General features: G+C 36.9%; 1 protein-coding gene across 25 annotated transcripts in view; it reads left to right on the top strand.

Annotated features, from left to right (window-relative positions):
• The window catches only part of LOC108118341 (B-cell receptor CD22), a 65,965-nt gene that overhangs the window by 8,311 nt on the left and 44,562 nt on the right, over positions 1-13,092 (top strand). For 20 of the 25 annotated variants that reach the window (XR_005993726.1, XR_005993727.1, XM_041818253.1 and 17 more), the window contains exons 2-8: positions 1,324-1,721; positions 4,642-4,813; positions 4,864-5,012; positions 6,094-6,102; positions 6,426-6,596; positions 7,567-7,725; positions 7,812-7,888. Coding sequence is in view for 23 of the 25 variants with exons in the window: in XM_041818253.1 (XP_041674187.1) it covers positions 1,595-1,721; positions 4,642-4,813; positions 4,864-5,012; positions 6,094-6,102; positions 6,426-6,596; positions 7,567-7,725; positions 7,812-7,888 (864 nt within the window). In the remaining 2 variants the exon portion in view is untranslated. The remainder of the gene's footprint in view (positions 1-1,323; positions 1,722-4,641; positions 4,814-4,863; positions 5,013-6,093; positions 6,103-6,425; positions 6,597-7,566; positions 7,726-7,811; positions 7,889-13,092) is intronic. The other 5 variants (XM_041818266.1, XM_041818247.1, XM_041818251.1 and 2 more) reach the window with 1 other exon arrangement.

Here is a 13,092-nt window from a genome sequence, read left to right as displayed (position 1 = left end):
TGACAGACTGACAGACTGACAGACTGACAGGCTGACGAGACTGACAGACTGACAGACTGACTGAGTGACAGACTGACAGACTGACAGACTGACAGACTGACAGACTGACAGACTGACAGACTGACAGACTGACAGACTGACAGACTGACAGACTGACAGACTGACAGACTGACAGACTGACAGACTGACAGACTGACAGACTGACAGACTGACAGACTGACGACTGACAGGCTGACAGACTGACAGGCTGACAGACAGACTGACAGATGCAGACTGACAGACTGACAGACTGACAGACCGACAGACTGACAGACTGACAGACTGACAGACTGACAGACTGACAGACTGACAGACTGACAGACTGACAGACTGACAGACTGACAGACTGACAGACTGACAGACTGACAGACTGACAGACTGACAGACTGACAGACTGACAGACTGACAGACTGACAGACTGACAGACTGACAGACTGACAGACTGACAGACTGACAGACTGACAGACTGACAGACTGACAGACTGGCAGACTGACAGACTGACAGACTGACAGACTGACAGACTGACAGACTGACAGACTGACAGACTGACAGACTGACAGACTGACAGACTGACAGACTGACAGACTGACAGACTGACAGACTGACAGACTGACAGACTGACAGACTGACAGACTGACAGACTGACAGACTGACAGACTGACAGACTGACAGACTGACAGACTGACAGACTGACAGACTGACAGACTGACAGACAGACTGACAGACTGACAGACTGACAGACTGACAGACTGACAGACTGACAGACTGGCAGACTGACAGACTGACAGACTGACAGACTGACAGACTGACAGACTGACAGACTGACAGACCGACTGACAGACTGACAGACTGACAGACTGACAGACTGACAGACTGACAGACTGACAGACTGACAGACTGACAGACTGACAGACTGACAGACTGACAGACTGACAGACTGACAGACTGACAGACTGACAGACTGACAGACTGACAGACTGACAGACTGACAGACTGACAGACTGACAGACTGACAGACTGACAGACTGACAGACTGACAGACTGACAGACTGACAGACTGACAGACTGACAGACTGACAGACTGACAGACTGACAGACTGACAGACTGACAGACTGACAGACTGACAGACAGGCAAACAGGTTCTATTTCAGTTGCGTAATATACGTTATTTTTTCACTAACCCGCTGGTCAATTAAAATTATTGCTTAGGGGCCTTAAAACTCCTATAAGTAATGATTCCATTTAACTTTTTGTATACAAGTAATTTTCTTATTTTTTTCAGAATAATAAACTTTTTCATCGCTTAACAAGACATGTACAAGATGTACTGTAATTAAAAGTATGTAAATCGAACATTTATGTGAATTAACTAAAAAAGGCACGTTCACCCTGATATTTAAGCCTAAGCATTGTACAATAAAAATTTAATCAACCTTCAATAATTTGAATGCGCCGAAAAAACACTAAACATAAAAGCATCAAAAAGTCCTTGAAGAAAAATTTGGACACATTTCGTGCGGAAAGCGGACTTCACATATTGCAACTTGTTAAATATGGTGCTGAGACGTTTAGAAAGGGGTATTCCCAAGACTACTCACGTGGCCTATAGCACACACAAAAAACCGTTACTAGTACTGCTTCTAAGTTTGGCTCTTGTTGGTCGCTCTTGTGCGCAAGTTGGTAAGTCCTTACGGTTATATATAAGAAATATTATATTATTTAAACAGTTTGTGGTAGTGGGAAATGCCAAATGCTGAAACATTAATTCGCTTCGGAGGTATTATTAGTTCATGCTTAAACCCCAACTTTTAAACACTTTTAGTTTCCGAGATCTCAGCATTCCTACAAAAAGATGAAACCGTTTTTCTAACTTAATGGGCCAAATAATAGTACCACCTTAAGATACGCTGCCATCTCGAGGTTGAACATGCCAAATGCCAACTTTCTAGCTCTTATAGTTCCTAATATAAGTGTTTTTTGGGCGCTAGAGTGGGCGTGGCAGGACCGTGAAACAGACTTGCGCTGCATACGCATCTCAAGAATCTGCTTAGTCCCAACTCTGTATCTCTTTTACTTCCTGAGATTCACCGTTCTTACGGAAAGACGGCCGGACAGACAGATGGGGCTAAATCGATGTCGCTATGGATCCTGATCAAGAATATTTGTATATGTAAGGTCGGAAACGCTTCCTTCTTTCCTCCTTCTATTCAACGAATACGATTTACCATATTTACTCTACGAGAAACGGGTATATGGTAAATAGTAGTTGCTGGTATCTTATGATTTGTTATTCTCTTAAAGCTTAAGTAGATAATAAATGCGTTGAAAAGTATGTAATAGATGGAAGGAATCATTTCTATCGTATACAATATATATTCTTAATTAGAATCAATTAAAACGATAAGATCTCGAAAACTGTGATATCTAAAAACATGAGATTAAGCATGAAGATTCTAGACGCTCCTGGGCAGCTCAATTTTAATTAGAAGCGGCCCACACCAACCCAGCTGGGAAAATTATTATCTTAAAAGTGATTTGCATAGTATACTGATAGCCGCCGTTCTCGACTTTCTTAGTGTTTTTGTTTATAAAAAGTTTAATCTTGAAAAGATATGGTGCTAAATCATGAAAAACGATTTATAATGATGTTATGGAAATAGCAAACCTTTTCTTCTGCATTCTAAATATTATACTACTTAACGAAAAATGTATTCCATTTAACTCTACGACTGACTGGTTTAATAACAGTTGTCAACAAACACAAAAAGTTATTTTAACTATTAGCCGACATACGTGAATATTAAAATTTTTATTTTATTTAAAATTGCCTTCTTGTGTTGGTATGACCTTGCAGAGAATATTAAGGTTTTAGTAAAATGTCAAAACTGTGAACTCTATCTTTTTAGGAGGTAAATGACGTTCTAAATTCCGTGTTTCTAGATTTCTCAGTTTTCGATATCTCAGAGCTAATATGGACGGATTAAGCTATTGAACGCTTAGATCCCAGGTACCTACGCGTTTAGGCACGCCAATCTAACGCCCACAAAGCACTAAAACCTTGAAAACACTTAGATCTCAGGGAATATAATATCTTAAATGTTGGGATTAGGCATGCATTTCAAAATTATTTTCTATTTTGACCTTGCTTAAACTGTTTTGTCAAAACCTATCGATTTACCAAAAAATTTTGTGAATTATTTTTACAATTCAGTATATAAGACTTCTTATAAGCAGTAACGTCACCGTCAGTTATAAAACATGTCTGATTTGGCAGTTTCTCCTTGTTTTATTTCAAATTGACTTATAGTTTTAGTCAACAAACTACAACTAAAAAAGCGAGAGAATTGCATTTTATGCTACAGTTTTGAAACTTTTAGCTTACTGTTATTGCTTTCGTTTCGTCTTTTGAGGTTTTCGTCGCTTTCATGGGAAATGGATCTGCGGAATGTTTGCCTCTGAATAGTACAACATTTTCCCACCTTTGTGTAACATCTGACCATAACGAAACACGGTTGGTTGCCTGAGAAACATGTTTAAAAGTCCCAGTGGGATGGTATTATCTCACGCGATTGGCTTCTTTCATCTAAAGATCAAAAACTTGTACATCGTCTTATCGCTTAAGTCCAAATAATAATAATAAACTAATTCTGATGAGTAATGGAATTTACTTATATAAATAATATTATATTATATATATTGAATTTAAGCAAAAAAGTAATTTCTATATAAATATATAAATATAAAATATTATATTAACAGAAGTTGAAAAAAAAGCAGTTCGCTTACAACAGTTTACAGGCATTAGAAGACATCGATAGTTGAATTGATAGGAAAACAATACAATTTTGTAGCTAATTTTAATACATTTTCACCATCTTTTCAACTCTGAGGGGTGACTTTTACCTATTTAACATTCTTGCATGTAAAACTGTTAACAAAATTTTTGGCATTCGCCATTACGTTGGACCACATTGCGCTTGACTTAGACAACCAACATTTCCAAGAGCTAATGTACACTATCACAATTAACATATCTACATTTGTTACCGTTGCCGCAGTCCGCAACCATCGCCACCAATCAAACGAAACTAAACGGTAAAAGTAGTTTAGGAACAAAATCTATATTCGACACCTAAAAATATAGAAAACCATGTCTGTAAATTCGACTTGCAACAACACTGCGAGTAAACGCCATTAGTAATTATAAGTAATTATTTTTTCTTCTCACCTTATATCCAAGTAAAACGATACGTACTACGAATGGTATTGACAAAAAAAAATACAGAATGTCAAAACGAATCATCAATTTTTATATTATGGACGCAACAGTTTTCTAATTGTTGTAGACGTTACAGTGCGCGGGTTAAATTCGTAAAAATAAGTTCATTGCGGCAACATCGTTGGAATCTGCACGCATAATGCAAGCTTTGAAAAGTTTTTTTTACAAATTTCGGTACACATGACTTTAATACTATATATATAAATAAACTTTTTAAAGTCACTTCAAACGGAAAGTTAGCTTAAAATACACTCTAGAGAACATATTTATAGACGAATACATTATAATTTTACCATTCTAAAATGTTTAATTTTTTTTTAGATACGACCATTAGTCAACTAGAAAGTCAATCAGTTGTGCTTCCGTGTCCCGTTAATATAGATAAATGTGGACAACTTCACTCACTGAATTGGTTTAAAGGTGACAATCGGATTGCTGCAATGCTTCTTGGGGACAGTAACGTTACGAATGTTAATAAACAATTTGATAAAAGGTAAGATAAATGAATTAAAATGCACTCAAATCTGATTTTTTTTCTTTTAGAGTAACTGTTGAACAAAACCCATACAGGCTAGTTATTAAGGACTTGAAAATAGATGATGAAGATATTTATCTATGTGATACGACATTTTTTATACCAGAAGAAACTTGTGATAACTTCAATGGATATCGAATAGAACTAAGAGTCTTAGGTAAATTAACCATATTTGAATAATATATTTTATTAAAATGACTGGCATTAAAAACTTTTTCATTAATTAATCCACATGGTGACTATTGTGAAGTTTACTTTTAATTTATATGCTTACTGGCAATCTTACTATTAGCTTAAGTTTTGATAAACAGGAATAAATAAACATTTAATATTTACTAATTACGGTGGCTTCAAAGATCTTAATAAATAAATATATAAAAACATAGAATTTCAATAATTTCAAAACCCTAAATCGATTATAAAAATTCTAAAAAATGCTTTTAAAGTTATGTAAATTAAAATTACAATAAATACATTTGTTACAGAGAAACGAAAGAAATAAGAAAGTAGTTATTTGGAAAAACAACCATATTATTCATCAATTCGTATTCATCATTTTAAAGCTTCGTAATCCAATTCATTACATTCGTAATTCGATACATATCCTGACCCTGTAACACAGTTTTCTGTAGTTGTTTCTGTAGTTGTTTTGAGGTCAGTGCATCTGAATTAAACCAGGGACTAACAACGAAATCTGTTTAAAATAAAATTCACAATAATTTGGTTTGCTTAAAAACAGTAAAAGTATGGTAAATCCCAATATTTAAAAGAATAATGAAATAAGTTTTCCTTCTCCCGTTCTCTCGATTTGAAAATAATAACCATAAAAATTGACAAGCCCCATTAAAAAACTTCTGTAAGAATTTTAATTAATTTTGTTAACATTACAAATATTACTACAATGTAGCATTAGGCTTAAAGCCAATTGGAATATTTAAAATATTTTTATCTATTTGCTGTAAACATTGGTTTCGGTATTTACCTGCTATTAAGTTTTATATTCATGTAGTCTGCCTTCGTTAAATACATCATCTCTTAAACTTTAATCATTCTCTTTCTCTTTCTTGCATTTTTACATTTATATTTCTTCTTTTTAAAAAACTATATTAAAACGACCGTCAACATCGACATGGGAATTCCTTATAATACGTATGACCCACAACTACAAATGTCTTCCATTAAAAAATCATTTAAAATACTTTTGCTTATCCTACCGTATCAACATGCTAAAATCGTAGAGAACATTGGTAAATAACTTGTGTTTCGTTTAAAGCTCTTAACAAGAAAGATCTCTGTAAAACAAATTAAGGAACATAAAAAGTACATAAGTAAAATAAATGAAATTCTTCAATATTTGGGTTAAAAATTCAAAAACTATTTGTAAATTTGGAAAAAAAAAAAAATTAATTTAAATTTTATTATATGTAGGGGATAATTTTTTACAATTTCTTAAAGATCCAATTTAACATGCTTGTTTACCTTCTTAAAATTATATGGAAATCTCACACAAACGACACAAATCGGCATCCATTTCTATACCAATATGGAAAATAATTATACACGGTTTCAGTGCCACCCACTGAGGTTGTTATTTTGGATGCAAAAGGCGATCGAATTGAGAACGGCAGCGTAGTAGGGCCCATGCAGGAACGGCAGTCACTCAAGGCAACATGTACTGTTAAAAATACCCGTCCTCAACCAGAAGTTGCCTGGTTCCGTGGAACTAAGCGACTTACAACTTGTGAGTATAAAAATAAAACGTATATTAAAAATGAATATTTAAGCTTAGAAAATATAGCTGGTCTTAGTTTCTAAAGGGTAAGAACACTTATCTAATATCCCATTACTTGTATGCCTTCATGTTTTGCTTCATTCGTTCGTTTTTTTTTATTTCAGCAATTAAATAAATTTAATCATAGCCATACCTTACGCATGCATTAATATCAACGCAGTTCTAAATTTTATGTTGAAAAAGTTTCCACTATTACAATCATAACTCGGTCGTTTTTGTGGCAGAAAACCATATACATTTTTATACAGCGATTAAAGATGAAATAGGTTAACTTTAATGCTAATTTTTGACCTTTAAGAATACCAAAAAATCAGTAGAAATATATATTTTGTCGACATTATCGAAAGTTATAAAATTGTTACCCCACCCCATACACTGCTATGATTTCAGGTACGCTACAGTGAGTACCGCGACTAGTCAGAAGGAATCACAATAACATTTTAAATTTATGAGATTATATTATTATGCTCAGAAAAGTAAAAGAGTATTTTTAAAAAAGTATGCTACAGATAGACGGAAGCGTTTCCGACCCCAAAGAGTAAATATATTCATGATCAAGATCAACACCCGAGTCGATTTATCTATGTCCGTCTGGTTGTATGGAAGCTGCAATCTCACAAACTATGAAAGATACTAAGTTATGAGATGCCTACCCAGCACAAGGTTCTTTCAATGTCTTACCAGATGCGAGATGTGAAAATCTAAAAACACACAGATCTAGTACTCTGTAAGGCGTTTTCATGATCAGGCTGCGGAAATTTGTGATGGCAAAATTTTAATTTCAAAATTGTTTAACACACAAACGATAATCTCGGCTCTCGGCTATAGAATTTCTTTTTGTACTATGTAATTATATAAACATATAAGTATTAATTTACTGCATTACAAAAATTTTTATACCTGCCTTTAACTCATACAGATTCTCCCACACATGACATAAGTGATGGTCTTTATACATCAACACTAGAGTTGGATTGGCCAATGTCCCGAGAAGATCTGGCTCAAGATATCGAATGCCGTGTAAAATCTGCCGCCATTCCCAATACAACCGTTACAAAATTTAGCGTGGATTTACAAGGTATATTAAAAACCTTAGTAAGGAAATATAAAAATATTTGATTTTTTTAAACATTTAAAAAATATTATTTTTTCTTTTTCCAAAAGTTCGTCCGATAAGTATTGATATTAGTGGATTGCAGCATCATACAGTGCAAGGCAGCAAAGTTGTTTTAACATGTGACGTAAGTATTAAAAATATTTAAGACTTTAATTTTTAAATAGTTACGTATTTTTGTGTACTTTTCGAACGGTATATTTTACTCGTTGAAAATTATGTAGCAGGTTAAAGGAACCGTTATTGGAAATATGAGTGCATTATTTTAGAGTTCTTGGATTACCAAAAAGAAACACGTCCACCCGTAATCAGCTGAGAAACGGCGTTGCCCTACTATGCTATATTTCTAACACTCCTTCCCAACGCTGCAGCGCGCTGTATGTCATTTTACATGATAATTAGTTTCAGGAAACCCATTATATACATTTCACGTAACCTTACTTAAATTCTTCAATAACACAACTACCATCATGTTTTCTGTTTATACTTTTTTCAAAACTATAATCTTTTCCTTAAACATATCTCTTACATAATGATATCTAATATCTAAATGTTTGCTGCGCGCGTGATATTCAGAATTTTTTTACTAAGAACTGCGCGCTTTGATCATCGCTATGTATTATAATTGGAGGGACTTCACCAAGAACTTTCTCACTCCAAAGCTTAAAAATGTATACTGCTTCCTTTGCAGCTGAAGATAGCGCTATATACTCGGCTTCTGTTGTGCTGAGAGCGGGTACGGGTTGCTTTTTAGACCCAGCTGATCCTGCTACCAAAAATGTCCAGCCGGTGAATGATTTCCTTTCGCTGTCGTCATCAGCCCAGTCACCGTCCACAGAACAATAGACAGCCGGTCCAGTTCGCTGATAGTTTAACTGGAATGTAATGAAATATTGTGCTTCATGTGCTCCTGATGTGGAGAGAGACTGGTATTTAACCTGATTTGCCCTCAACCACTCCTTCTAGCTGCATCGATCCTGGAAGCCAGGAAAGTTGTTTACTTAAAAAAAAATTACAATTTATTTTGGGAACTCTTTCAAAGCAGAAGAATGTTGAAATATGATTTGTCGGGCAACAATCGATATACAAACTTTGGTCACTCTTAAGCTACCCTTTTATTGCTTTATGCGATATTTTCTTATGTATTCTTTCTTCTTGTATCTGCTTTTGAAGACGTCACCACATATTGTCGCGCAGCCTTATTAAACATATAAACTTATAAGTTACTCATGTTAAACATACAGCTTCTTATCCGAGTTCCACAATAAATAAAATATCATATAACCAACAGGTTATGGGCCCAGGGCTCGTGTGGATAAAAAACTGTGACATTAATTTAAATTACTGTGTGTGATTGCGAAAAAAATTAATGAACATGAGTGGACACGGGTTATGTTCCATCGAAAAGTTGGATGAGGAAAATTACGCGGTATGGTCGGTACAGATGAAAAGCATTCTGGTGCAAAGTGATCTGTGGCCAATTGTGTGCGGAGAACTGTGAAAAATGAAGGGGATAGCCAAGAACAAAACGCATTGTTTGATACACGGGACGAAAAGGCATTAGCAAGCATATTGCTGGGTGTAAAGTCGTCGCAAATTAACTTCATAAAGAATTGCACGTCGTCAAAAGAGGCATGGGAGAAATTAATGAGTGTGTACCAGCCGCGCGGACCAGCTAGAAAAATAGCATTGTTTAAAAGATTGCTGCGAATGAGCTTGCTAGAAAGTACAAGTGTGCAAAGCTATATAAGTGAATTCTCGGACATAGTGGAAAAGTTAAACGAAATAGGAATGAACATAAGTGAAGACATGCTTACAATTTTGTTGCTAACCGGCTTAGGCAAATCATTTGAAAATTTCGTTGTGGCAATCGAGACGCGAGAAATGTTGCCGTCCTTATCTGACTTGAAAATAAAAATTATTGAAGAAGGACAGAGACAACAAGTGAAAAGTGAAGTTGCGGACAGCAGTGTGCAGCAAGCATTTATGTCGCGCGCGAAGAATGTATACCAAAAGGGTAATACAAAAAAGAAAAAGAAGTGCTATAGGTGCGGACGCGAAGGTCATTTTATAGCTCAGTGCAAAGAAGAATTAAAAAATGACAAAGACACAAGCACTGAGAAGAAGAGAGCCCTTGCTATTCTGGCGAATGTGAAGAAAACTGACAATTTGAGCAAATCAATGTGGTGTCTGGACAGTGGCGCGACTGTACACATGTGTTGTGATAAGTCGTGGTTCGTAGAAATGAGAGAGCACAAAGAAAAAATATTTCTTGCTGGCGCCAATTTTGTGTTGGCCGATGGCATTGGCACTGTGTGTGTTAGTGTAAAAAGTTTCACAATAGAACTGAAAAAATGTGTTGTATGCAAAAGAGTTACAGACAAACTTTATATCGGTGGCTAAAGCAGTTGAAAATGGATATAAAGTCATTTTTGATAACCACAAAGCAGTGATTAGGGATAAACAAAATGTGGACATATTGAAAGCGTGCAGATATGGTGACTTGTTTATGATTGACATAAAAATGAAGCAGTGTATGTATTCTAATACAAACAGCAGTGCAATGTGGAAATGGCATTATCGTTTTGGCCATATAAATTTGTCAAGCTTAACTAAAATGGCGAGTGGTGGAATGGTGAATGGTTTAAAAACAGTTAATACAAAAATTGACTCAAACAGCAATGCGTGTGAGACTTGCGCCAAAAGTAAAATTAGTGTGAAACCATTTCCAAAGAAATCTGAAAGTCGTTCAGAAGAAGTGTTGAATTTGATTCATTCGGACATATGTGGACCAATGAACAAACCGTCTGTCGGGGGTGCGCGTTATTTTGCAACGTTCATTGACGATCACTCGCGTTATACAGCTGTTTATTTTTTAAAATCTCGTGATGAAATACTAAGCGCATTCAAAGACTATGTTGTGTTTGCAGAAAAACAACGCGGAAAGAAAGTAAAAGCAATTCGAAGCGATAACGGGCGCGAGTACGTGAGCCACGCATTTGGACAATTTCTTACTGAAAACGGTATAGTAAGACAGCTGACAGTACCCTATACTCCACAGCAAAATGGAGTTGCCGAAAGAGCAAATCGCACTCTGGTAGAAATGGCCAGGAGTATGTTGATTCATTCAAGCGCAGATGAGAGCCTGTGGGCTGAGGCAGTACAGACTGCAGCATATCTGCGCAATAGGTCAGAAACAAAAGCGTTGTGCAACATGACACCATATGAGGCGTGGGTTGGCAAGAAACCGTATGTGTCGCACCTCAAGGTTTTTGGCTCAAAGGCAATCGTATTGAATAAAGCCCATAAAAAGAAGTTTAGCCAAAAAGGTAATGAATACGTTATGATTGGCTATTCAGCAACGGCAAAAGCATATCGTTTGTTTTGTCCTAAATCAAGGAAAGTTATTGAAAGCAGAGATGTTATTTTCATGGAAAATAATGTAGGTGGATCTCCAAGCGATAAAATGGAAATGGCATTGTTTGATGATTTTGTAGCAGATAATCAGCAGGCACAAGACAACAATGATGAGCAGCTTCAGGCAGAGGATGATTTGGACGTCGGAGAGGATGACTTGGACACAGGAGATGATCAGAACAGTGATGAATACGAGAGTGCTATCAGCGATGAGGCAGAGCAGCCTGCTGTATCTGAAACCCGTGGACCAGGGCGTCCAAGACTCGTTAAAACTGGCAAGCCGGGGCGACCACGTAAGCAATACAACTGTCTGAATATGCTGAAGGCAGAGGATATACACATTCCAGCAAATTTGGGTGAGGTTAATCAGTCAGGAATGAAGCAGGAATGGTCAGCATCGATTCAGAAGGAGATGGATGCGCTAGAGGCCAATAACACGTGGGATCTAGTGGATCTGCCACAAGATAAAAGGGCTATAGGCTGCAAGTGGGTATTTGGCGTAAAGGTTGACAAGGAAGGCTATGTAGAGCGCTTTAAGTCAAGACTAGTTGCCAAAGGATGTGCTCAGCGCTATGGTGTTGACTTCTGGGAAACATTCTCACCTGTGGTCAGATACCCGTCCGTTAGAATGATCATGGCATTGGCGGTTGAGAAGAAGCTGCATTTGCATCAGATGGACGTATCTACTGCTTACTTGAACAGCGAGCTATCGGAGGACGTGTACATGCGGCAACCAGATGGGTTCGTAAGCGAAGAGTTTCCCGAGAAGGTCCTAAAGCTAAAGAAGTCTCTGTACGGGCTTAAACAAAGCGGCAGAGAATGGAATACTAAGCTCGACGCAGTATTGAAAAAACTTGGTTTTACACCGTGTGTCAGCGAGCCGTGCGTATATGTACGCAATGGACAAGGTAGTATAAATATAATAGCAGTTTATGTTGACGATCTTTTACTTGCCAGCTCAAATAAAGATGAACTTTTGGGCATCAAAGCATCAATCGCTAATAAGTTTGATGTTGTGGATGGCGGCCAGCTCAATCACTTTTTGGGCATCGAAGTTGAGCGCGATGGCGAAACTGGCAGCATAGCTATCGGCCATAAGCAGTATGTCGAGCAGATGCTTCATGCCTGGGGCATGTCAACATGCAAACCTGTAGCTACACCACTGGAGGCGGGTCATCAAGTCAAATGTGATGACGCCAAATGCAAGGCCATTGACGAGAAAGGCTATCAATCGTTAATAGGCACCCTGATGTATTTGGCTATAACAACTAGGCCAGACATACTACACTCGGTAGTGAAACTGGCGCAGCGCAACGCCAATCCTCACAAGGAGCATGAAGTTTCGGCAAAGCGCGTGCTGAGATATCTTAAAGGCACGGCTAACATGAAGCTTCACTATCAGGCTACTGGAAAGGAGATACATGGATACGTGGACGCTGACTGGGCTAACGATACTACAGATCGCAAATCGTATAGCGGGTACGTCTTCATTGCTGCTGGCGGGGCAATTTCGTGGGAATCAAAAAAGCAAAGTTCGGTGGCACTTAGCAGCACCGAAGCCGAGTACATTGCCTTATCCACGGCAGCTAGAGAGGCGATATATCTGAAGAAACTATTGTATGAAATGGGTTTCTTAGAAACCAAGTCCGTTTTGTTGTATTGCGATAATCAAAGCGCACAATGTTTAGCTAAGAATCCGATTTTGCATAAACGTAGTAAACATATTGATATTAAGTTTCATCATGTACGAGAGTTATATACTAAAAATGAAATAGATGTTAAGTATATAAGTACTAATGATATGGTCTCAGATGTGTTAACTAAAAACTTGCAAAAGAACAAACATGTAAAATGTATTAATGAAATGAATTGTTATTAATATGTATAAAGTATATGATTGTTGAGAAGGAGTGT

The sequence above is a fragment of the Drosophila eugracilis genome, unplaced genomic scaffold, assembly GCF_018153835.1.
Source record: "Drosophila eugracilis isolate 14026-0451.02 unplaced genomic scaffold, ASM1815383v1 contig_2154, whole genome shotgun sequence".
NCBI classification, from domain to species: Eukaryota; Metazoa; Arthropoda; class Insecta; order Diptera; family Drosophilidae; genus Drosophila; species Drosophila eugracilis.
The sequence above is the reverse complement of the archived record's forward strand: the minus strand, read 5'-3'. Positions and strand labels throughout refer to the sequence as shown.